This window comes from Saimiri boliviensis, chromosome 18, assembly GCF_048565385.1.
Source record: "Saimiri boliviensis isolate mSaiBol1 chromosome 18, mSaiBol1.pri, whole genome shotgun sequence".
Classification (NCBI taxonomy): Eukaryota; Metazoa; Chordata; class Mammalia; order Primates; family Cebidae; genus Saimiri; species Saimiri boliviensis.
In genome coordinates this window covers 12,040,607-12,065,204 of record NC_133466.1, presented here as the reverse complement: position 1 = coordinate 12,065,204, position 24,598 = coordinate 12,040,607, and the positions used below count along the sequence as shown (strand labels likewise).

General features: G+C 42.6%; 1 protein-coding gene and 1 pseudogene across 3 annotated transcripts in view; one reads left to right on the top strand and one right to left on the bottom strand.

The window, feature by feature from the left end:
* Window positions 1-1,394: 1,394 nt before the first annotated feature.
* The window catches only part of GART (phosphoribosylglycinamide formyltransferase, phosphoribosylglycinamide synthetase, phosphoribosylaminoimidazole synthetase), a 42,105-nt gene continuing 18,901 nt past the window's right edge, over window positions 1,395-24,598 (bottom strand). For all 3 annotated transcript variants that reach the window (XM_003927648.4, XM_003927647.4, XM_010338304.3), the window contains exons 12-22: window positions 21,794-21,888; window positions 20,229-20,338; window positions 19,686-19,884; window positions 16,856-17,107; window positions 16,481-16,633; window positions 9,485-9,691; window positions 7,732-7,869; window positions 3,901-4,031; window positions 3,509-3,650; window positions 2,078-2,193; window positions 1,395-1,981 (exon numbers count right to left, since the gene is read on the bottom strand). In XM_003927648.4, coding sequence (XP_003927697.1) covers window positions 1,790-1,981; window positions 2,078-2,193; window positions 3,509-3,650; window positions 3,901-4,031; window positions 7,732-7,869; window positions 9,485-9,691; window positions 16,481-16,633; window positions 16,856-17,107; window positions 19,686-19,884; window positions 20,229-20,338; window positions 21,794-21,888 — 1,735 coding nt within the window. In that variant the 3' untranslated portion in view covers window positions 1,395-1,789. The remainder of the gene's footprint in view (window positions 1,982-2,077; window positions 2,194-3,508; window positions 3,651-3,900; window positions 4,032-7,731; window positions 7,870-9,484; window positions 9,692-16,480; window positions 16,634-16,855; window positions 17,108-19,685; window positions 19,885-20,228; window positions 20,339-21,793; window positions 21,889-24,598) is intronic.
* Window positions 4,073-6,141, top strand: LOC104651348 (charged multivesicular body protein 3-like; annotated as a pseudogene).

Genomic DNA, 24,598 nt, shown 5'->3' with positions numbered 1-24,598 from the left:
GCAGAGGCAGGTGGATCACTTGAGATCAGGAGTTGGGGACAGCCTGGCCACCATGGCAAAACCCCATTTCTACTAAAAATACAAAAAATTGCCAGGCACGGTGGCTCATGCCTGTAATCCCAGCACTTTGGAAGGCTGAGGTGGGCAGATCACCTGAGGTTGGGAGTTCCAGACCATCCTGGCCAACATAGTGAAACCCTGTGTCTACTAAAAATACAAAAATTAGCTGGGCATGGTGGTATGCACTTGTAATCCTAGCTAGTAGGGAGGCTGAGGCAGGAGAATCATTTGAACCCTGGAGGTAGAGGTTGCAGTGAGCCAAGACTGTGTCACTGTACTCCAGCCTAGACAACAGAGCAAGACTCTGTCTCAAAAAAAGAAATAAAATTGTTCAAGCTATTCTCCTGCCTCAGCCTGCTAAGGAGCTGAGCTAGGATTACAGGCACCTGCCACCACACCCAGCTAATTTTTTTATGTTTATTAGAGACAGGGTTTCACTATGTTGCTTGAACCTGGGAGATGGAGGTTGCAGTGAGAAGAGATTGCATCATTGCGCTCCAGCCTGGGCAATAAGAGTAAAGTTCTGTCTCAAAAAAAAAAAAAAAAAAATAGGCCGGGCACGGTGGCTCAAGCCTGTAATCCCAGCACTTTGGGAGGCCGAGGCGGGTGGATCACGAGGTCGAGAGATCGAGACCATCCTGGTCAACATGGTGAAACCCCGTCTCTACTAAAAAAATACAAAAAACTAGCTGGGCGTGGTGGCGCATACCTGTAATCCCAGCTACTTAGGAGACTGAAGTAGGAGAATTGCCTGAGCCCAGGAGGCGGAGGTTGCGGTGAGCCGAGATCGCGCCATTGCACTCCAGCCTGGGTAACAAGAGCGAAACTCCGTCTCAAAAAAAAAAATTAGTTATTAAAACAACTTTATAAATGGCATTTGTCTACTTTATCAACGAGGGAATAGAGAGAGAGTGGATGAAAAACGTGTAAAGTTTTATGCTTGAATCTAGAAGCCACCAATTCTCCCTCTAATCCTCTAGTGACTTACAAGGGAAGTATGGATCTTTATAAACCTCGGGATAACTAAACTTTACTGAAGCTAAAATCTGGGTATTAAAGAAACTGTCAATAATTAGAGGAATGTTTAATGATACTTCAAAGCATAAAGGATACTAACTATCCTTCAGAAATGGGAGCGATCCAGAAATCTTCACACACTAGATTATGACCATGATCAGAAAAATCTCAAAGCAGATACACAATATAAGGAAGAGATAATGCCTTGTTAGACTTGGAGAAGGGATAGTCACTTGACGTTGATCAGAAGGAGGTTGGGCAACTTTTACACGTTGGAATATATAACTAAGATTATAAAGGGAGCCTAGGTGATATACTTGGGCTTCTTTTCAAGTTTATTTTCCCCATTTTAACTCAGATACATCCAGCAGCCATGGCTTAAAAGCATATGATCAAAGATTAGAAAACATAACTTACAAAAATGGAGGTGATCCCTCATGTTGTCAGGCAGTATCAAAACAAACAAAGAAAAACAAAGGTGGTGATGGTCAGAAAAAGGACATAAAAAAGACCAAGATACGTGTATGTCTCAGATATGCTGCACTAACTAGTCTTGTTTTTAATGAGTCTGTGTTTATTAAAAAAAAAAAAAATCGACGAGGTAAGGGTGAAGTCTTTTTTGTCTTTTAGCAGTTTTTTCTTTTGGGCTAAGTCCATGATAAAAAAACTACCATGCAAACAGCAAATAATTCTTTCGAAACTGGCCCCCGCTTCATTCCTCTTTAACCCAACAGATCTTGCCGTTTTCTCCAAGCTGCACAGTTCCACTGGCCACCAGCTGGAGGGCTGCTGGGAATATTTTGTGTTCTGCTAACTTTACTCTTTCAGAAAGAGTTGTGACAGTGTCACCCCTCTTCACGGGAACAGCTTCTTGCAAAATAATTTGTCCAGCATCTACATCTTCCTGGAAAAGTAAGCAAAAGTTTTAAACATTACCTTCTAACCAGTGTAATTGACATCTGAACACTAATATTAGATTGGTAGAAAAAGACATACTCACAGCTACAAAGTGTACAGTGCACCCAGTAACTGTGACTCCGGTTTCCAGGGCTTGCTCATGGGCATTTGAACCCTTAAAAGAAGGGAGCAAGGATGGGTGGATATTGAGCATTTTTCCTAAAAGTGAAAAGGGCATAGTGGTCAGAATTTAAAAATCCTGGGTATTCTATTGAAGGAATATATTTTCCTATCTAGATCAGAAGTCAAACAGGAGTTGGATTTCTGGGCTGGGTGTTTCCTTTGCCAAACACAGAAATGAGGTAAAAGTAAGTTCTCATCTAAGAAGGCCCCGAGAGCAGCAAGCACCTGCCCTGCACAGCGAAGTACACACTGGGGTGCTCTGAATAGGTACCCATGGTGACAGGAAAGTGGGGAGTTTAAGCTGAATACCAGCTTGTTGCTGGCACATACTATTAAAAAGAAGTAAGAGGTTCTTACATAGTGTTTATGTGCTTGACTTCTTTTTTTTTTTTTTTTGAGACGGAGTTTCGCTCTTGTTACCCAGGCTGGAGTGCAATGGCACGATCTCGGCTCACTGCAACCTCCGCCTCCTGGGTTCAAGCAATTCTCCTGCCTCAGCCTCCTGAGTAGCTGGGATTACAGGCACGTGCCACCATGCTCAGCTGATTTTTTGTATTTTTAGTAGAGACGGGGTTTCACCATGATGACCAGGATGGTCTCAAACTCTCGACCTCGTGATCCACCCGCCTCGGCTTCCCAAAGTGCTGGGATTACAGGCTTGAGCCACTGTGCCCGGCCATGTGCTTGACTTCTAACCACAAAGTGACCTGTCCACCAGACAGATGCTAGATTAGTTCTGTATGGCTTATGTCACCAAAGGCATTGTATATTTTATATTACACTGCAACTGCTCTAACTACATTTACCTAAGAATACATAAACTCTTCGGAGGGAAAATATATTTATTGACCAACTGTGTGGAAACACACACAAATAGGATGCAGTCAAGGCTTTTGGGGAGGGGGCAGTAACGTAAGTATGTGTTTTCTGGCAATAATCTCTTCTTTGCCAACTTCTGGCAATGGTCTTTGCTTCCCAAGAGAGGATGGACTCTTCAGTTTGGGATATACAGAATCACTCTCTTTTGCTTCTAAACAAGGAAAGTCTTCTGAATATTTATTCAGAAGATGAAATATTATCTTTACAGCAATGTGAAATAAAACTAAGCTACATTAGAAAAAGTGATTAATTACAGCAAGCCAAAAAAAAAAATGGATACAGAACAGGTTAATAAATCATCATTGGGTCATTCTCTACAGTAAAACAAAGGATATTAAATTGTGACCTGTGTTAAAGTATTAACAAAATATCACAGTCAATAGTTCACTACTGGGATTGTTTGGCATGTTAACTGTTCTGGATACCATTTGCAACTGATTTCTCAATGTGATGTCAAATAATTTTTGCTTACCATTCCACTTTCTGACAAAGGGGCCAGAAAGAATTCTCATGAATCCTGCAAGACAGACTATGTCTATGGAGAACTCTTCAAGGACTAGGTCAATTGCGTTGTCAAATTCTACACGATTTTTATACAGTTTATGATTAATTACCTGTAATACAAAAAGATAAGCACAGCTTTTTCAATTAATTAACAAAAATAGTTTAACATACTTCACTTCCTTGTAAAGATATACCTGATAGATTATTAAGAGAGGGACAGGATGAAGGAGAAGGCAACCCCAGCACCCACCCAAAATGCCTAAGTGCAAAGAACAAGTGCCCCACAGACCTGGGTCCTGTGAGGGCAGATTACGAGCTTAAATACGGCCCACAGGAAAGATACTTTCTCAAGTAACTTACTCTGGTGGGAATACCAGCTCTTTCTGCTTTATCTAACCCAGCCACTGCGGCTTTGTTGGAGATAACAACATCAATTTGTGCAGAGCTATTTGGTTCCCGAGTACTGTCTATGAGTGCTTGCAGGTTCGATCCTAAGAAGGGAGAAAAACACCAGTGAGCTCACACTTTTTCTTTTCTTTTTTTTTTCTTTTCTTTTTTGGGGGACACAGTCTCTATCGTCTAGGCTGGGAGTGCAGTGGCATGATCTTGGCTTACTGCAACCTCCGCCTCCTGGGTTCGATTCTCCTGCCTCAGCCTACCAAGTAGCTGGGATTACAGGAGCTCACCAACATGCCTGGCTAATTTTTGTAATTTTTTTTTTTTTTTTTTTTTAAGATGGGGTTTCAACATGTTGGTCAGGCTGGTCTTGAAATCCCGACCTCAGGTGATCCACCTGTCTTGGCCTCCAAAGTGCTTGGATTACAGGCGTGAGCCACACGGCAAACTTGGATTACAGGCGTGAGCCACCACGCCCGCCCTAATTTTTGTATTTTTAGTAGAGATGGGGCTTTCAACATGTTGGCCAGGCTGGTCTCGAACTTCTGACCTCAGGTGATCTGCCTGCCTCGGCCTTCCAAAGTGCTGGGATTGGAGGCGTGAACCACTGCACCCAGCCTCACACTTCTTATAAAAAGGTACGCGCTTACTCTGGTCGTTGGGACTCACTTCCTCTCCACGGGCCCCGCCCAGGCGGCTGCCATGACCTGCCTGGGCGCGGGGAATAGAAAGCCGGAAGGAGCAAGACGAGTTCAGTTTGCCGTGGGGCTGTTTGGAAAAACCCAGGAGAAGCCACCCAAAGAACTGGTCAGTAAGTGGTCACTGCAGATAAGAAAGGAAATGAGAGTTGTTGACAGGCAAGTAAGGGATATCCAAAAAGAAGAAAAAGTGAAACGATCTGTGAAAGATGCAGCCAAGAGCAGCCAGAAGGATGTCTGTATAGTTCTGGCCAAGGAGATGATCAGGTCAAGGAAGGCCGTGAGCAAGCTGTATGCATCCGAAGCGCACATGAACTTGGTGCTCATGGGGATGAAGAACCAGCTCACAGTCTTGTGAGTGGCTGGTTCCCTGCAGAAGAGCACAAAAGTGATGAAGGCGATGCAAAGTCTTGTGAAGATTCCAGAAATTCAGGTCACCAGGAGGGAACTGTCCAAAGAAATGATGAAGGCTGGGATCATAGAGGAGATGTTAGAGGATACTTTTTTTTTTTTTTTCTTTTTTTGAGACGGAGTTTCACTCTTGTTGCCCAGGCTGGAGTGCAATGGCGCGATCTCGGCTCACCGAAACCTCCGCCTCTTGGGTTCAGGCAATTCTCCTGCCTCAGCCTCCTGAGTAGCTGGGATTACAGGCACGTGCCACCATGCCCAGCTAATTTTTTGTATTTTTAGTAGAGATGGGGTTTCACCATGTTGACCAGGATGGTCTCGATCTCTCGACCTTGTGATCCACCCGCCTCGGCCTCCCAGAGTGCTGGGATTACAGGCTTGAGCCACCGCGCCCGGCCTAGAGGATACTTTTGAAAGCATGGATAATCAGGAAGAAATGGAGGAAGAAGCAGAAATGAAAATTGACAAAATTCTATTTGAAATTACAGCAGGGGCCTTGGGCAAAGCACCCAGTAAAGTGACTGATGCCCTTCCAGGGCCAGAACCTTCAGGAGCCATGGCTGCCTCAGAGGATGAGGAGGAGGAAGCAGCTCTGGAGGCCATGGAGTCCGGCTGGCCACACTCCGAAGCTAGGGGCTGCCTACCCACTGGGTGTGCACACACTCCTCTGAAGAGCTGCCATTTTACATGTCTCACCTCTGTTGTGAGGACTACCATTTTGGAGAAGGTTCTGTTTGTCTCTTTTCACTCTCTGCCAGGTTTGGGATCGCAAAGGGATTGTTCATATAAAGGTTGCGTAAATAAATGCATAATTTTTAGGAGAGAAAAAAAAAGGTATGTGCTATTTTGAATAGGAGATGGTCAAGTTTTCTGAATAAATGTCTTGGAAAAAGATTGGTGATATGTGAGGCTTTTAAATTCCCTTTCTCCTTCTTTGCACAGGCAACTAAAGTAAATATGGAAAAAGCTGTATAGCAATGGAAACAATCAACAAAGTGAGGGGACAACCCATAGAATGGGAAAAAATATTTGCAAACTACTCATCTGACAAGGGATTAATAATATAAGGAGTTCAAACAACTCAATAAGGGAAAAAATCTAATACTCCAATTAAAAATGGGCAAAAGATGCCGGGCGTGGTGGCTCAAGCCTGTAATCCCAGCACTTTGGGAGGCTGAGGCGGGTGGATCACGAGGTTGAGAGATCGAGACCATCCTGGTCAACATGGTGAAACCCCGTCTCTACTAAAAATACAAAAAACTAGCTGGGCATGGTGGCGCGTGCCTGTAATCCCAGCTACTCAGGAGGCTGAGGCAGGAGAATTGCCTGAACCCAGGAGGCGGAGGTTGCGGTGAGCCGAGATCGCGCCATTGCACTCCAGCCTGGGTAACAAGAGCGAAACTCCGTCTCAAGAAAAAAAAAAAGGGCAAAAGATCTGAATAGACATTTTCTTTTCTTTTCTTTTTTTTTTTTGGAATAGACATTTCTTAAAAGAAAACACACAAATGGCAAACAGGTATATAAAAAGGTGCTCAACATCACTGATCATCAGAGAAATGCAAACCAAAACTATAATGACATATTGTCTTGCCCCAGTTAAAATGGATTTTATCCAAAAGACAGGCAGTCACATGCTGGCTAGGATATGTAGAAAAGGGAACCCTCACACACTATTGCTAATGTAAATTAGTTCAATTACTATGGAGAACAGTTTGGAGGGTCCTCAAAAACTAAAAAAAAGAGCTACCATATGATCCAGCAATCTCACTGCTAGGTATATACCCAAAAGAAAAACAATCAGAATATCAAAGAGTTATCTGCAGTTTCACATTTATCCTCCATAGCCAAGATTCGGAAGCAACTTAAATGTTTATCCACAGATGAATGGATAAAGAAAATGTGGTACATTATACGATGGAGTACTATTCAGCCATAAAAAAGAACAAGATCCTGTCATTTGCAACAACATGGATGGAACCAGAGGTCACTGTAAGTCAGGCACAGAAAGATAGATCTCACATGTTCTCACTTATTTGTGGAAGCTAAAAATTAAAACAATTGAACTCATGATGATAGTGCAATGACAGTTACCAGAGGCTAGGAAGGGTAGTAGGAGAGAGGAGGAGAGGGGATAGCTAATGGGCACAAAAATATAGTTAGAACAAGCAAAATTTAGTGTTTTACTAGCATAAGAGGGTGACTAGAGTCAACAATAACTTATTAATACATTTTAAAATAACTGAAAGAGGCCGGGTACAGTGGTTCACGCCTGCAATCCCAGCACTTTGGGAGGCCGATGCGGGTGGATCACCCTGAGGTCAGGAGTTCGAGACCAGCCTGGCCAACATGGCAAAACTCCATCCCTACTAAATACAAAAAAATTAGTTGGGCATGGTGGCAGGCACCTTTAATCCCAACTACTTGGGAGGCTGAGGCAGAAGAACTGCTTGAACCTGGGAGGAGTTTGCAGTAAGCCAAGATTGCACCACAGCACTCCAGCCTGGGCAAAAGAGTGAGACTTTGTGTCAAAAAAGTAGAAAGACTAAGAATGCTGAAAAGGCAAAGACAAGCTTCATGATTCTCCCCAGCCCCCAGACTCTGCCAAGAGTACCCTTACAATCTGAAAGAGTGCAGGGAGGAAAGAAGGGGCATTCAACAGCTCTACAGTGAAGAAGCAGCCACATCTCACCTGTTCCGGATATTAAGACAGCCACTCTGGCCTTTTTTTGTTCAACAGAGAAATGATTTTTCGGGAAACCATTCTTCAACACTGACCCATTTATTTGCATGCTTTCAATCAGATTCTTGACTTTCACACAGGGGGAACCTTCATTTCAAGCAAATCCATAAATAACAATTGTGAATTAACAGGAATAATGGAAAGAAAAATATTTTATGAAAAGGGTATATTTTATTCTGAACATAAGATAATGCAAGGACTAAAATGAACAACACGTTTGTAGCACTTAACACTAGTCATTCATAAAAACTTCCAAAAGGTGAACATATGTAATTACTTCAACTAAGAGCTGCAGATTACTATCTTGAAGCACACAGTGGATCTATTATTGCCTGCCAGTATTCTGCCCATACTCCCCAAGTCTTCCCAGTGAAACCACTCACAGTAGTGCCATGACCTCCTGGTCTCGTGGGTAAGCATGTGACCCAGCAAAGCTATTTAAAGAATTGATATGGGATGTTAAGAAAGAGAAGAGTGTCTCTTTCTTATTGTAACGTGAGCTGAAGGATGCAATCTTTCTGACCCACTTGAAAATGAATCCTTCACAATAGAGGAAAGAAAGGCAGACACCGGTAAAGTCAACAAGGTCTGATTTTTTTGTAATTTTTATTTATTTATTTTGAGACGGAGTTTCCGCTCTTGTTACCCAGGCTGGAGTGCAATGGCGCGATCTCGGCTCACCGCAACCTCCGCCACCCAGGTTCAGGCAATTCTCCTGCCTCAGCCTCCTGAGTAGCTGGATTACAGGCACGTGCCACCATGCCCAGCTAATTTTTTGTATTTTTTTTTTTTGAGACGGAGTTTCGTGTTTTTTTTTTTTTGTTACCCAGGCTGGAGTGCAATGGCGCGATCTCGGCTCACCGCAACCTCCGCCACCCAGGTTCAGGCAATTCTCCTGCCTCAGCCTCCTGAGTAGCTGGATTACAGGCACGCCCCACCATGCCCAGCTAATTTTTTGTATTTTTTTTTAGTAGAGACGGGGTTTCACCATGTTGACCAGGTTGGTCTTGATCTCTTGACCTTGTGATCCGCCCGCCTCAGCCTCCCAAAGTGCTGGGATTACAGGCTTGAGCCACCGTGCCCGGCGTTTTTTGTATTTTTTAGTAGAGACGGGATTTCACCATGTTGACCAGGATGGTCTCAATCTCTTGACCTCGTGATCCACCCGCCTCGGTCTCCCAAAGTGCTGGGATTACAGGCGTGAGCCACCGTGCCCAGCCTGATTTTTTTTTTCTATTTTTTATTTTTGTGACTCTTCTATGGATCATTTCAATTTTAGTATATATGCTGCCGAAGCAAGCATGTGACATCTTTGTTAGCGAATCTGAGTGGATTTTCTGCCCCTCTGCCAAGTTCTAGCACTTCTAGCAGAGTCCTGACTGATACAGCACTTGTCAGGGTGCTCGCTTGCTATTCCTTGAATCGAGATGAGTGACACAGCAAAGCCACAAGGTCCTGTATGCAGGGAGATTACTTTGGGAAGTGATCCTGTGGGGTGTGGCTGTGTATGCGTGAATTCTCCAAGTTCTGAGGCAGAAATGAAGAGATATGTGGTATCCCTGGGGTGGGTGCTGTCATGTTACATCTGTGTAAAGATTATTGCCATAGCTATGGCTCCACTAAAAGGTGGGCAGAAAGCTTGTGAGGCAAGGCTGAGGTATAGCTAAAATTATATGTCTACAAATGAATAAAGAGCAAGTACCTTCAGCTCGTGCAACTACGCTGCCAATCACCCAGGCTTCTTCCTTTTGCTGCTGGATATCCCTCAGAATCTGCTCTGTCTGCTCCTTTGATACCACGATGGCAGCGCCAATCCCACAGTTAAATGTTCTGGCCATCTCTTCCTCGGAGAGGTGTCCTTCCTGCTGTAACCAAGAGAAGACCCTGGGGATCCTCCAGGTCTGAGCATCTGAAAACAGACATGAATTGTTTGATTATCTCACCACCTCACACAAAGTACAAAAACGTGCACATATTCAAAGACTGGAAACTATAATCAGGCTCTGCTATTTTACGTAGGGCAAAACTAGAAACCACCCCTGAGAACTTTTTATTTGAAATTCATTTGTGCCTTAGATATTAAGAACATTTTTTTGTTGACATACTTGGCCAGTACTCACAATTGAGTGAGGTTTTGTGCTACATTAACTAACTAGACTTAGACATTCCTTAACGGATTAGATGAGCTAGTAGCTGAGTTTCAGCAAAGGCCAGTATACTATCCTTCTTTTTTTTTTTTGAGACAGTCTCATACTATTGCCCAGGCTGGAGTGCAGTGGCCAGATATCGGCTCACTACAGCTTCCACCCCCCGGGTTCAAGTGATTCTCCTGCCTTAGCCTCCTGAGTAGCTGGGACTATGGGCATAGTCCCAGCTGGATTACCATGCCTAGCTAATTTTTGTGTTTTACCGTGTTGGTAAAGAGATGGTGTTTTACCATGTTGGCCAGGCTGGTCTCAAACTCCTGACCTCAGGTGATCCGCCTGCCTTGGCCCCCAAAAGTGCTGGGATTAGAGGCATAAGCCATCGCACCCAGCCGCCATGTATACCATCCTTTTGTGAATGTTTGGCTGGGTCTTCCTAATGACCAAAATGCATCCAAAGTACAATGCAAAACTAGATAGCTTACCTGCATGTTTAGAGAAAATGCATACATTATTCAAGAAAAGGTATGCTAATGGAAGGTAGATCAACACCCTGTCCCTCACATTCATTTTAAAATTTAGACTTCTTAGGTCTGCTATAAGAATTTTTGGCCAGGCATGGTGGCTAATGCCTGTAATCCCAGCACTTTGGGTGGCCAAGGCAGGCAGATCACAAGGTCAGGAGTTTGAGACCAGCTTGACTAACATGGTGAAACCCTGTCTACTGAAAATACAAAAATTAGGTGGGCATGGTAGTGCATGCCTGTAATCTCAGCTACTAAGGAGCCTGAGGCAGGAGAATCGCTTAAACCTGGGAGATGGAAGTTGCAGTGAGTCAAGATCACGCCACTGTATTCCAGCCTGGGTGGCTGAGCAAGACTCTGTCTAAAAAAAAAAAAAACCAAAACAAAAAAAAACATAAAGAATACATTCTCTTGGCTGGGTGTGGTGGCTCATACTTGTAATTCCAGCACTTTGGGAGGCCAAGGCAGATGGATCACGAAGTCAAGAGATTGAGACCATCCCGGCCAACATGGTGAAACCCTATCTCTACTGAAAATGCAAAAATTAGCTGGGCATGATGGTGCATGCCTATAGTCCCAGCTACTCGGGAAACTGAGGCAGGAGAATCACTTTAACCAGGAGCGGAGGTTACAGTGAGCCAAGATTGCACCACCGCACTCCAGCCTGGCAACAGAGTGACACTCCATCTTAAAAAAAAAAAATTCTCTCTGGTCACAAATAATACAACAAAAATCTCTTAATAAAAATTTTTAGGTAAAGGCCTATATACACACGACATTCCTGAATAATAAAAGAATTTGGATAGTTCTTTGTAATCTACAATTATGGGATCTGTTCTTTTTTTTTTTAAATACTGAATTAAATTACTTATGATGCTCTAAGGAAAGGGAAGCCAATGTGAATTAAGCTTCTTATTAAATAATAAGGTTTATGATCAGTTACGCCTATTTATTTGGTATATTTACTGGATTTTTTTTTTTTTGAGACAGGATCTGGCTCTGTTGCCCAGGCTGGAGTGCAGTGGCATGAACATGGCTCACTGTAACCTTGACCTCCCAGGCTCAAGCAATCCTCTCACTTCACCCTCCTGAGTAGCGGGGACTGCAGGCACACAACACCATGCCTGGCTATTTAAATTTTTTTTTTTTTCTGTAGAGACAGGGTCTCACCATGTTGCCCAGCCCAGTCTTGAACTCCTGGGCTCATGTAATTTTTCTGCCTTGGCCTCCCAAAGCGCTGGGATTATAGGCATAACCCATCATGCTCAGTTAATCATCAGTGTTTTAATACTTTGGAGTTGATATATATATATATTTTGAGACAGTCTCTCTTTGTCACTTAGGCTGGAGTGCAATGGTGTGATCTGGGCTCAATGAAACTTCCGCCTCCTGGGTTCAAGTGATTTTCAGCCTATCGAGTAGCTGGGATTACAGGCATGTGCCACCACACTTGGCTATTTTCTTTTTTTCTCTTTTTGTATATTTAGTAGAGACAGGGTTTCGCCATGCTGGCCAGGCTGGTCTCGAACTCCTGACCTCAGGGGGATCCACCCACCTCAGCCTTTCAAAGTGCTAGGATTACAGGGATGAACCACCGTGCCCAGCCTGGAGTTGATAAAATTTTAAAAATGAATCACATGTCTATGACTCTCAGATTCAATTCCATTTATACTAGCCAGGAAATGTCCATTCTTAATAGTTGAGCTCAAAAGATTTAGTAACTACATTGTTCACTGTGCTCTCACTAGTTAAAAGTCAATAGCGGCCAGGCGTGGTGGCTCAAGCCTGTAATCCCAGCACTTTGGGAGGCCGAGGCGGGTGGATCACGAGGTCGAGAGATCGAGACCATCTTGGTTAACATGGTGAAACCCCGTCTCTACTAAAAATACAAAAAACTAGCTGGGCGTGGTGGCGCGTGCCTGTAATCCCAGCTACTCAGGAGGCTGAGGCAGGAGAATTGCCTGAGCCCAGGAGGCGGAGGTTGCGGTGAGCCAAGATCGCGCCATTGCACTCCAGCCTGGGTAACAAGAGCGAAACTCCGTCTCAAAAAAAAAAAAAAAAAAAAAAAGTCAATAGCAACTTAAAACTAAACAGTGGTATATCTATAAAATGGAATACTTGTTATAAACAATGATGCTATTAAGACAATTAGATAATGATGATATATTAAATGGCAGGGCAAGTAGCAGATTACCAAACTATGATCTTGTTTTAGCAAAGTTTTACAAAGTATTTATAGAAAAAACACTGACAGACTAAGAGTCTAGTTTCTACAAATGAACAAGTACTTTGTGAATAATATAAGTTGTAATTTTAATGTGAGAAAGTCCTAACTGGGTGTGGTAGCTCATGCCACTAATCCTAGCACTTTGGGAGGCCGAGATGGGCAGATTGCTTTGAGCCAAGGAATTTGAGATGAGCCTAGGCAACGTGGTGAAGCCCTATTAAAAATACAAAAAATAGCCAAGTGTGGTGGCATGTACCTATGGTCCCAGCTACTCAGGAGGCTGAGGTGGGAGGACTGGGGCTACAGTGAGCAGTGATCGCACCACTGAACTCCAGCCTGGGTGACAGAGCAAGATTCTGTCTCAATAAAAAACAAACAAAAAAAAACCCAAAAGTCCTTACTTAAATATGTTGTCAAAGTATGATTACTAGAAGAAACTTTAAAGGCTGATGCAAGGAATTGTGCAATGGCTTTTATTGGAATACAGATATTTGTGTAACTCAAAATGTAACTGCTTTCAGGAATACAGCCATATCAACTTTCAGTTTCTTTCTTTCTTTTTTTTTTTTTTTTTGAGACACAGTGTCACTCTATTGCCCAGGTTGGAGTGCAGTGGTGCAATCTTGGCTCACTGCAACCTCTGCCTCCTGGGTTCAAGTGATTCTCCTGCCTCAACCTCCAGAGTAGCTGACAGACTAAGAGTCTACATATGCATACTACCATGCCTGGCTCATTTTTTGTATTTTTTTTTTTTTTTTTTTTTGAGGCGGAGTTTCACTCTTGTTACCCAGGCTGGAGTGCAATGGGGTGATCTTGGCTCACTGCAACTTCCGCCTCCTGGGTTCAAGCAATTCTCCTGCCTCAGCCTCCCGAGTAGCTGGGACTACAGGTGTGCACCACCATGCCCAGCTAATTTTTGTATTTTTAGTAGAGACGGGGTTTCACCATGTTGACCAGGATGGTCTCGATCTCTTGACCTCATGACCCACCTGCCTCGGCCTCCCAAAGTGCTGGGATTACAGGCTTGAGCCACCGCGCCCGGCCTTTCAGTTTCTTTTTCTTTTTTTCTTTTTTTTTTTTTTTTTATGAGAGGGAGTTTCGCTCTTGTTACCCAGGCTGGAGTGCAATGGCGCGATCTCGGCTCACCGCAACCTCCGCCTCCTGGGTTCAGGCAATTCTCCTGCCTCAGCCTCCTGAGTAGCTGGGATTACAGGCACGCGCCACCATGCCCAGCTAATTTTTTGTATTTTTGGTAGGGACGGGGTTTCACCATGTTGACCAGGATGGTCTCGATCTCTTGACCTCGTGATCCACCCGCCTCGGCCTCCCAAAGTGCTGGGATTACAGGCTTGAGCCACCGCGCCCGGCCCCTTTCAGTTTCTTAATGAGGTGACTACTATGTTGTTTTTAACTAGTGGTGTGCTAGAGCCAGCTTGCACAGGCTGTTAAATAGCCATTTTTAAAGCAGCTATCATGGGAGTATTTACAACACAGGAAGTGGGAAATACACAAATCAGTCCTGCCTCCTTTTACCATTTACCAGCAGGCCACTGTTTTTAATTATTTGAAAAGGATGATGAAGGAACTACTTCTTAAGGTTCTTGTTTATGCTCACCAGAAAGCATGTCTACTTAAGGAATGTCTTTTTTTTTTTTTTTTTTTTTTTTTTGAGACGGAGTTTTGCTCTTGTCACCCAGGCTGGAGTGCAATGGCGCGATCTCGGCTCACCGCAACCTCCGCCTCCTGGGTTCAGGCAATTCTCCTGCCTCAGCCTCCTGAGTAGCTGGGATTACAGGCACGTGCCACCATGCCCAGCTAATTTTTATATTTTTAGTAGAGACGGGGTTTCACCATGTTGACCAGGTTGGTCTCGATCTCTCGACCTTGTGATCCACCCGCCTCGGCCTCCCAAAGTGCTGGGATTACAGGCTTGAGCCACCGCGCCCGGCCGAGGAATGTCTTAAACCACTTCTACGAACCCTTCAGCTCCTTACTATGCTCAGTCCATGGACCTGAAAAAGACTCCCATTTAGCCTGGCCTGTCTGTTTTGCTTCCCTTGCCAATTTCCTCACTTGGCACACAACCTACCTCTGACTCTTCAGTTCTCTCTGAGCTTCACACATGCTCTGACTCTCTCGTTAGCTCACCAAATCTACTCACCTCTATCTCTGACTGCTTATCCCCCGTCAATGACCCCAATACCTGCTTAATCCAGCTGGATCAACCCAACCAATCTATTTTTTCCTGTTCTTGCTTCAAGGCTATACATGCTTTTACTCTCGGAGAAAAACTACGTAAGCAGCTTTAGCTTCATTTGTGCCTTCAGTCTTGCTAGCTGTCTCACTTCTATTTACGACCTTGACTGCTTTAACCACTCCTCTCATGCTCCCACCCCCAGGCCTGCTCATCTCACTAATACTTCACAGGGAGGTTATTTCACATCTTCACAGGGAGGTTATTTCATGTGAACTCCCTCAGTTTCTACTCCTTCAAACCAATGCTGAAAGAGTTCATTTCTTTGCCTCTTTATCCTATAAAAACAGGGAGGGAAGACTGTCCCTCACTTTTGCCATATGCATAAAATTATTCTACTTTTTCTTTTACCAGTATGTTTCTTCAAACAGGAATCTTTAACCACCGTCTCCACTACTCTGCCACAACAATCTGGTGGATGGTATCCATGTCCAGCAAGCTGCCTTTTGGCCTAACTCTGAAATACACTGGTCTCTTTCTGGTGCTTATCCTAGATCTCTGTGCTGTACCTGACACTGTGGACCAGTGTCATGTTAAAATCCTATCTTGGGGCTCGGCGGCTCATGCCTGTAATCCCAGCACTTTGGGAGGCCAAGGTGGGCAGATCACTTGAGGTCAAGAGTTTGAGACCAGCCTGGCCAATATGGTGAAACCCTGTCTCTACTAAAAATATAAAAATTAGTCGGGCATGATGGCTGGTGCCTGTAATCCTAGCTACTCAGGAGACTGAGGCAGGAGAATCGCTTGAACATGGCAGGTAGAAGTTGCAGTGAGCTGAGATCATACCATCATACTCCAGCCTGGGCTATGGAGTGAGACTCTGTCTCAAAAAAAGGAAAAAAAAAAAAAACTCCTACCTTGGGTTTGATGATAATACTTTTACATGATTTACCTCTCCTTTGAACTGTTCTTTTCAGTCACTCTGAGAAACAACCTTTTGGTCTCCTTCATTCTCTTGGCTATAACTATTACTATGTGCATACAACCAACCAATTTATCTTCAGCCTGACTTCAACTTCTGCTCATAGTCACTTTGGAATAAACACACGGACGATTTCAAAAACTTCCTACTGCAAACTTACTCTTCCCATGTTACTGATGTTATCACCTACTCACCTGCTTAACTAGAAACCTGAGACTTTTTTTATTTCTAAGCGTAAAATGATTCTCTAACGCGCCTCCCTTCTCTATGCCTTGGTGTAGGTCTTTTCATCTTGCATGTGGATTACTTAATAGCTACCATTTCCGTTCCTGGCATGTAGGGCTCCATCTGGATAGAGCTTGAAGTTACCCCCTTGGAGGATCTGCTTAAGAGTACTTCAACTTTATATAAGCCAATTACATGACAATACTTTATGTCCTATAAATACAGATAACGAAGGAAAAGGAGATAGAAAAGGGTCAACCAGTTTTTCCCTCCCCAAACCCCCTATGACTGAGAATTTTCCATGTGTAATCATGTGTGCACTAACTACCCATAGAGTTTTCTCCCACAATGCCTTTTTTTCTTAGCAATTTTCTGAACAGAAGTTTGTCTTAGTGACCTTACCTAAATCTACCCCAAATTTCTCAGGGAGGACTCTGGGGATGTTCTCTAGTAATCCTCCACCAGTAATATGGGCAAAGGCTTTGACATGTCCTGAACGTAAGACAGGTAACAGTGAATGGCTGTAGATTCTGGTTGGCGTGAGAAGTAACTCCCCTGTACATTGGAAAGAGAAGACAAAAAACTTAGCCTATGAATAGAAAACCAAAACATAAAAAGCAACTCTGAAATGGAGAATGACACCAGTTCTACAAAAATGACCAAGAAGCAAACTAAGGTAATTCATTTCCTTTTAGCTCTAAGTAATGAGAGACTAAAACCACTAAATGGTTGCCCAGACATTTCCAAGCAGGACAGTGTAAACATAAGGGAGGTTACCTAAAGTCTGGTCACCACAACCATCAGGTGCTGGAGAGGAGTACTGAAGGGAAGATTTTGCCACAATTTTCCTCACAAGGCTAAATCCATTGCTGTGAAGACCAGATGAAGCTATTCCAACAACAACATCACCCTCAGTGATTATTTCCAGGTGAGGGAGTTTCTGATCTCGCTCCATGGCACCAACGGCAAATCCAGCTAGGTCATACTCTCCAGGGGGATACATGTCAGGCATTTCTGCTGTTTCACCTCCTGGTGGGATAAGACAAGAGCAAAAAATCACAGAGTATTTATAAATCTGTCTAGGAAACAGTGGCACAGGCTACTCTTAACATGAACAGTTAACACGTGACTACATCCTGCAAACATCTAATAAAATGTACTATTAGCTGTCTGACAGAACTTTCCACCAAGCATGATTTCAGGGGAAATAGCTCTCATTTCCACAAAGAATAAGATAAGGTAACACCTCTACCAGTATATATGCAGCCTCCAAACACCACGCCTTTCACAGAATGAATGCTCAGTTGAATATAACATCATTTCTATAGCTTGCTTAGTTTCAAAACTGTTTTCATATATATTTGGTCTTTATAATCAGTCCATTTTTCAGGTGATGGTATAGCCTTAAATAAGTGACTTAACCAGGACTGCCCAACTCCAAATACCCCATTTTAAAAAATATAACATTTTGGCTGGTCCAAAGGTACTGAGTTATCTCAATTGATTGTTCACAGTCAGTTATAGATTGAACTCCTTGTTCTACTCTTTCCCCACTTCTCACTACTGTACTTGCCTAGAAAAAAAAAAAAGTATAACATTTTACTTATATCATGTCAAGATAAAAGGTATAGGCAGACTCCAAATTAGAAGCTGTGTTCTAAATGGTGGTTGAAAGGCAATTTTTGTTTGTTTCAAACTTTATTCCCAGACTTCTTTAGCTTAATTAGCCACAAAGAAAAAATCATGGGCTGGGCATGGTGGCTCACACCGGTAATCCCAACACTTTGGAAGGCCGAGGCAGGTGGATCACATGAGGTCAGGAGTTCGAGATCATCCTGGCCAACATGGCGAAACCCTGTCTCTACTAAAAACACAAAAATTAGCTGGGTGTGCTGGCCTATGCCTGTAATCCCAGCTACCTGGGAGGCTGAGGCAGGAGAAATGCTTGAACTCGGGAGGCAGATCTTGCAGTGAGCTGAGATCATGCCACTATACTCCATCCAGCCTAGGCCACAGAGCAAGACTGTCTCAAAAGAATAAAAAAAAAAAAAAAAAAAAAAAAAAGAATAAATTGTATATAAGTAAAAACTGAAGAGCTGCAGTGTCCAAGGGGTATGGGTCTTAAAATATTAGAGATCTAGATTTTATCAGATTCATAAACAATTTTAAAAAGCAGTTATTATGTAAAATAGCATCTCCTAGTTACTTCTTCACGTTTTTTTCTTCTTCAGAAGTTAATTCAGTTTGCCTCATTCTTGGAAGCTTCATCAAAACTCTTCACAAGATCTGGAACTTCATCATCATCATCCCCTCCAGTAGCAAGCAGTGCTTTTCCATCCACGGACTGGCAGAGCTTCAGTCAGTCCCCTTAAACTAGTCAGACTGTCTGCACCAAGCTGCTTTAAGGTGCTGGTAGCACTGTCAGCTGCTTTGTCTCAGCACGGCCTGTAATGGTGAAAGTGTTCACTGCCCCAGAGATACCTGAACTTTAGGGTTGTTAAAGTGGATCACTGGTCCTTCATTTGTAAACATACTCACCTCTTCAATTCCAGAGATATTGTTTACCCTTAACTTCCTTAGGAGAACTGAAATTCTTATCATCTGCTGTAGCTGAACCACCTTTCTGTTTATTTTCCATCGACACACACTTGTGCCTGCAATTTGGTTGTTTCTTTCATCTTTTCAGAGTGTAAAAGGGTCATGTTGGTGACTAGGGTTGGTGCTCAAGGAATCTTGGGTAGAACAGCTGAGATTAGGTACACACATGTGGGGATGTAAGATGGCAAGATTTCTGGTTTAAATGGTCATATAAAAGAGGCTGTTTCATTGGGAGGCTGCAATGGGCAGATACTTTGAGCCCAGGAATTCAAGACCAGCCTGGGCAACATGGCAAAACCCCTCTCTACAAAAAGTACAAAAATTAGCTAAGTATGGTGACACATGCCTGTAGTTCCCAACTACTTGGGAGGCTGAGGCAGGAGGATCTCTTGAGCCCCCAGGAAGTCGAGGCTGCAGTGAGCTGTGACTGAACCACTACACTCCAACCTGGGTGACAGAGAGAGACCACGGACCATGTCTTTTTTTTTTTTTTAAATAAAAATAAAAGCAGTTGTTTTGTTCCTTGATCAACCTACAGATTCATTTTGCTCAAACATTTAATGTATAGTTAAACATACTTCTATAAAACTTATGCATATGTTATTATTTATGTCACTTCTGTGGGAAAATTTGGCTTTCGTTAAGATTTGGAAAGCCAGGAATCCATCTGCCTCCATCAAAGGGCCAATAAGGAGGAAATAACTCCTAGACCTGTTTGTTGAGGAGGCTACTGAGACTGATGGGGATGTAAAAGGTGGCCAAAAATTGGGAAGAAAGATAAGGCATGCATGACAGTTTAGGAGTACAGGTCTAGCGGACAAATCGTTGAGTAGGGCTTTGAAGGTAGCACGCTCAAAATTTAATTCAGATAGTTTTATCTGTATTTCATTTGCTGCATCCTGTGATACAGTTTCTCTTGCTAGCTATGTTGGCACCGAACACATTTTTACATAGAGCTAAAAGACAGTAAGAAGAATGACATGTTATTGATTAAAATGGTTGATCATACCAAGGAGAGCACATCCAGCTTTTCCACAGGCTTTAGCAATTCCAGCAATAACAGCTTCAGTTACATTGAGGTCAAGTTTTCCACAGGAAAAGTAATCAAGGAAGAAGAGGGGCTCTGCTCCTTGTGCCAGAATATCATTCACACACATTGCTACCAAATCCTGACCAATGGTATCATGTTTATTGCACAGCTGGGCAATCTATATAAGAACAATATAAACACCCACATTAGGGAATAAGTTCCAAATTGTATTTTATCCATTTGGCTAGCCACTCTTAACACCTAAAAACAAAAGAACACTAAATTCTGACAAGCTACTTGGTCTAAAAGTATCCCCTTTTATCTTCTAAAATACCGTTCCATCAAATATAACCTAAATGATAATTTGTTATTAGAAATGTACAGATATTTTAGCCATTTTACATGATTTGGTAGTTTTTTTTAGTTCATATATGTCAAGAGAAGAAAAATGTATATTTGATAAACAGTAAATTTCCTCTTATCTTTCATAAAAGCCCTTTATTCACAAAGGTGTCTGATTACCTTTAGTTTAGTTCCAACGCCATCTGTTCCAGAGGCCAGAAGGGGATCCTTGAAACCAGCTGCTTTTAAATCAAAAAGACCAGCAAAACCTCCAAGATCAACGTTACAGCCTGTTGGAAAGGAAGTTAATTACTTGCTACATTTTAATAGATTAAACATGTAATTGTTTAAATGTCTACTAGTTTTAAAAAAATCAGTATAGTTAGCAGCCTGTGAAAAGTATTTCTGGAAGAAATAGATGACTGGGTTAGAACAGCTGTTCTCAGAGGCCAGGCGTGGTGGCTCACGCCTGTAATCCTAACACTTTGGGAGGCCAAGGTAGGTGAATCACCTAAGGTCAGGAGTTTAAGACCAGCCTGGCCAACATGGCAAAACCCCATCTCTACTAAAAATACAAAAATTAGCTGGGCATGGCAGCACATGTCTGTAATCCCAGCTACTTGGGAGGCTGGGGAAGGAGAATCACGTGAATCCGGGAGGCAGAGGTTGCAGTGAGCCGAGATCATGTCACTGCACTCCAGCCTGCGTGACAGGAGTGAGACTCCATTTCAAAAAAAACCCCCCAAAAAGTTGTTCTCAGAGATGATATTATCAAATCAACTGGGGAGAATGTAATTATTTAATAGATTAACATGCAACATGTTAATAGGTTAAACATGCATATATATAGGTATATATATGTATATACGCACACACACACACACACACACACATATATATATATATATATATATATATATACCACTTCTTCATAAGAATGGTTGAAACAAGAGATGTCCTTCCTATGAGAGATTGCACCATGTGCTCCAGAAATGATTAAGACAGTAATTAAATAGTAAAGACCAGCTGGAAGCAGTGGCTCACACCTGTTATCCCAGCATTTGGGAGGCTGAGATGAGCAGATCACCTGAGGTTAGGAGTTTAAGACCAGCATAGCCAACATGGTGAAACCATGTCTCCACAAAAATACAAAAATCAGTCAGGCATGATGGCAGATGCCTGTAATCCCAGCTACTCGGAGGCTGAGGTGGGAGAATCACTTGAAACCAGTTGCAGTGAGTCCAGATGGTGCCATTGCACTCCAGCCTGGGTGACAGAGCAACACTCCACCTCCAAAAAAAAAAAAAAAAAAAAAAAGGCCAAGTGTGGTGGCTCATCCTGTAATCCTAGCACTTTGGGAGGGTGAGGCGGGTGGATCACCTGAGGTCAGGAGTTCGAGACTAGCCTGGCCAACATGGTGAAACACCATCTCTACTAAAACTGCAAAAATTAGCCAGGTGTGGTGGCAATCACCTGTAATCCCAGCTCCTTGGGAGGCTGAGTCAGGAGAATGGCTTGAACCGGGAGGCAGAGGTTGCAGTGAGCCAAGATTAGTATCATAGATGAGAAATGCTTTCCTTAATATTAAAGACAAGAAAACAGAAGACTGGGTTTGGTTTAAGCAGGGCAAAACTTACAGTAACCAAGCATTACTTTGGAAAAATTTCCTCAGTTAAATACAAAACCCAAATCCATTCACAATGTATGTCAAAGTTAATGAATTAGCAAAGTGTAGGATCACGTACCTGATCTGGAAGTAGCTTTTGCTAAAGGCTGAATTTTCTTGACCAGCATATTTCCAGCTACAATGTCTACTCCAGATCCCTTGTAAGTTAAGCCCCTAAAGAATTAAAAGCAAAAACTGAAGTCATCACCCAAACACCAGGGAAAATTATTTTAATCCTAAGACATTATTTAAAGCAAAGATATCCCAAGTGATTTTCACATCCCCTAAAGTGCTTAATTGTTTTTCCCTGATGAGTCATAGTAAATGAAAGTGCTTAAGATTTTTAAAGTCAGTACCTGGGCCCCATCTATACAGATTCTGATTTAACTGGTCCAGGGCAGTCCCTGGGAATGGATATGAGTTTGAACAATTTCCCCAGTTGATTTGATCACATCATCTCTGAGAACCACTGTTCTAACTTAATCATCTACTTCTCCCAGAAGTACTTCTCTCATGCTGCTAAATATACTGATTTTTTTAAAACTTTTTTTTTCATATTATGGTAAAATATACACAACATAAAATTCAGCATCTTAACTATTTTTAAGTGAACAGTTCAATGGTATTGAACACATTCATGCTGTGCACCCAGCACCATCATCCATCTTCATAACCCTTTATCTTGTAAAACTGAAACCCTGTCCCCATTAAATAACTCCCCACAAGGCCGGGCACAGTGGCTCATGCCTATAATCCCAGCACTTTGGGAGGCCGAGATGGGTGGATCATGAGGTCAAGAGATCGAGACCATCCAGGTCAACAAGGTGAAACCCCATCTCTACTAAAAATACAAAAATTAGCTGGGCATGGTGGCGCACACCTAGTCCCAGCTACTTAGGAGGCTGAGACAGAATTGTTGAACCCAGGAGGTGGAGGTTGCGGTGAGCCAAGATTGTGCCATTGCACTCCAGTCTGGGTAAAAAGAGTGAAACTCCGTCTCAATAAATAAGTAACTCCCCACCCCGCACTCCCCCAAGACCCTGGCAACCATCTACGTAAAAGTAGATATACTGGTATTTTGCCACCTTTCTCAGTCCAATTTTGGTATAAACTAGAGAGAAATGCCTAAACCAAGTCAAAAAGGTAAAAATCAGGGTTGAAAACACTGTACACAAGTATCCCTAAATAAACTTGAGTTCTTAATTGCAAGAATATGTAACTATATCTGACCTAATAGCTGAGGACAGTGAGAAACACCATGACAAAAGTGAAAGCAGGTGCATCATTTCTTTCTGCATAGGACCTACAAGTAGGAGCAGTACATTTAGAGATCAAATCTGTGAATGATACTGCAGATTCTAGTCTTGACTTGCAAAAATGAGAACTCTGGCCTGCTAGGATGCAGTGACACATGAAATCTTTTATGAAAAACAAGCTGCTTTGCTTTTATATTTTATATGTGCCTTTTAAGAAAGCATAAAAAGCCGGGTGCGGTGGCTCAAGCCTGGTTGAGGTTGCGGTGAGCCGAGATCGCGCCATTGCACTCCAGCCTGGGTAACAAGAGTGAAACTCCGTCTCAAAAAAAAAAAAAAAAAAAAAGAAAGCATAAAAAATGAAATTTTTATGGCTCAAGCCTGTAATCCCAGCACTTTGGGAGGCCGAGGTGGGTGGATCACGAGGTCGAGAGATCGAGACCAACCTGGTCAACATGGTGAAACCCCGTCTCTACTAAAAATACAAAAAATTAGCTGGGCATGGTGGCGCATGCCTGTAATCCCAGCTACTCAGGAGGCTGAGGCAGGAGAATTGCCTGAGCCCAGGAGGCGGAGGTTGCGGTGAGCCGAGATCGCATCATTGCACTCCAGCCTGGGTAACAAGAGCGAAACTCCATCTCAAAAAAAAAAAAAAAAAAAAAAAAAAAATTAAAAAACCACCCACCACCACCAAAAAAAAAAAAAGCTGCCAGAATACAATTGGAGTTGAGAGCATTGACAGTTAACTCAAATAAAGCCAGCAGCTCAGGGTCACTCTCAGATAAGAAACAAAGACTGATGTAAAGATCTGGGAGCAACTAACACTGTGGCATCTCAATTTCTTCATCTTTGTAACTTAAATAATTCAGACTAGAATTAAGACTGCAGTCCTCTGAAATAGGTCATTTCAGTGGAATCTAGTCACTTTTAAATGAAAAATTTTTAGCATGGCATTTTTATGTTCTTGATTCTTCAAAAATCTGTATTTAAACTTTAAAAAAATTGCCTCTTGGTAGCAGTATAGCTTGAATTAAGTTGGTAAAAAATTTTCATTTTGTCTTAAAATACATTCATTATCTGTAAATGAACTTCAAGAACAATTGTAAATGTGATATATTCTTAAGAAATCAGGTCAGGCATGGTGGCTCTCGCCTATAATCCCAACACTTTGGGAGGCTAAGTGGGCGGATCACCTGAGGCCAGCAGTTTGAGACCAGCCTGGCCAACATGGTGAAACCCCATCTCTACTACAAAAATTAGCTGGGTGTGGTGGCAGGCACCTGTAATCCCAGCTACTCGGGAGGCTGAGGCAGGAGAATCGATTGAACCCAGGAGGCGGAGGTTGCAATAAGCCAAGATTGTTCCACTGCACTCTAGCCTGGGCAACAAAAGCAAAACTCTGTCTCCAAAAAAAAAAAAAAAAAAAAAAAAATCAAAACACACACATCTCCAACGAATATTTTATTGATTTTACAAATGAATAGTTTGTACATACCAACAATGAATCAGTAAGAGGTCAAAAAATATTTTAGTAATAGATATAAACACAGTGATAAAATGAGACTGTCAAATTTTACAGTATAACCAAATCAAATTACAAAGTTAGGTGATCACTATTTTCATCTTAAGTT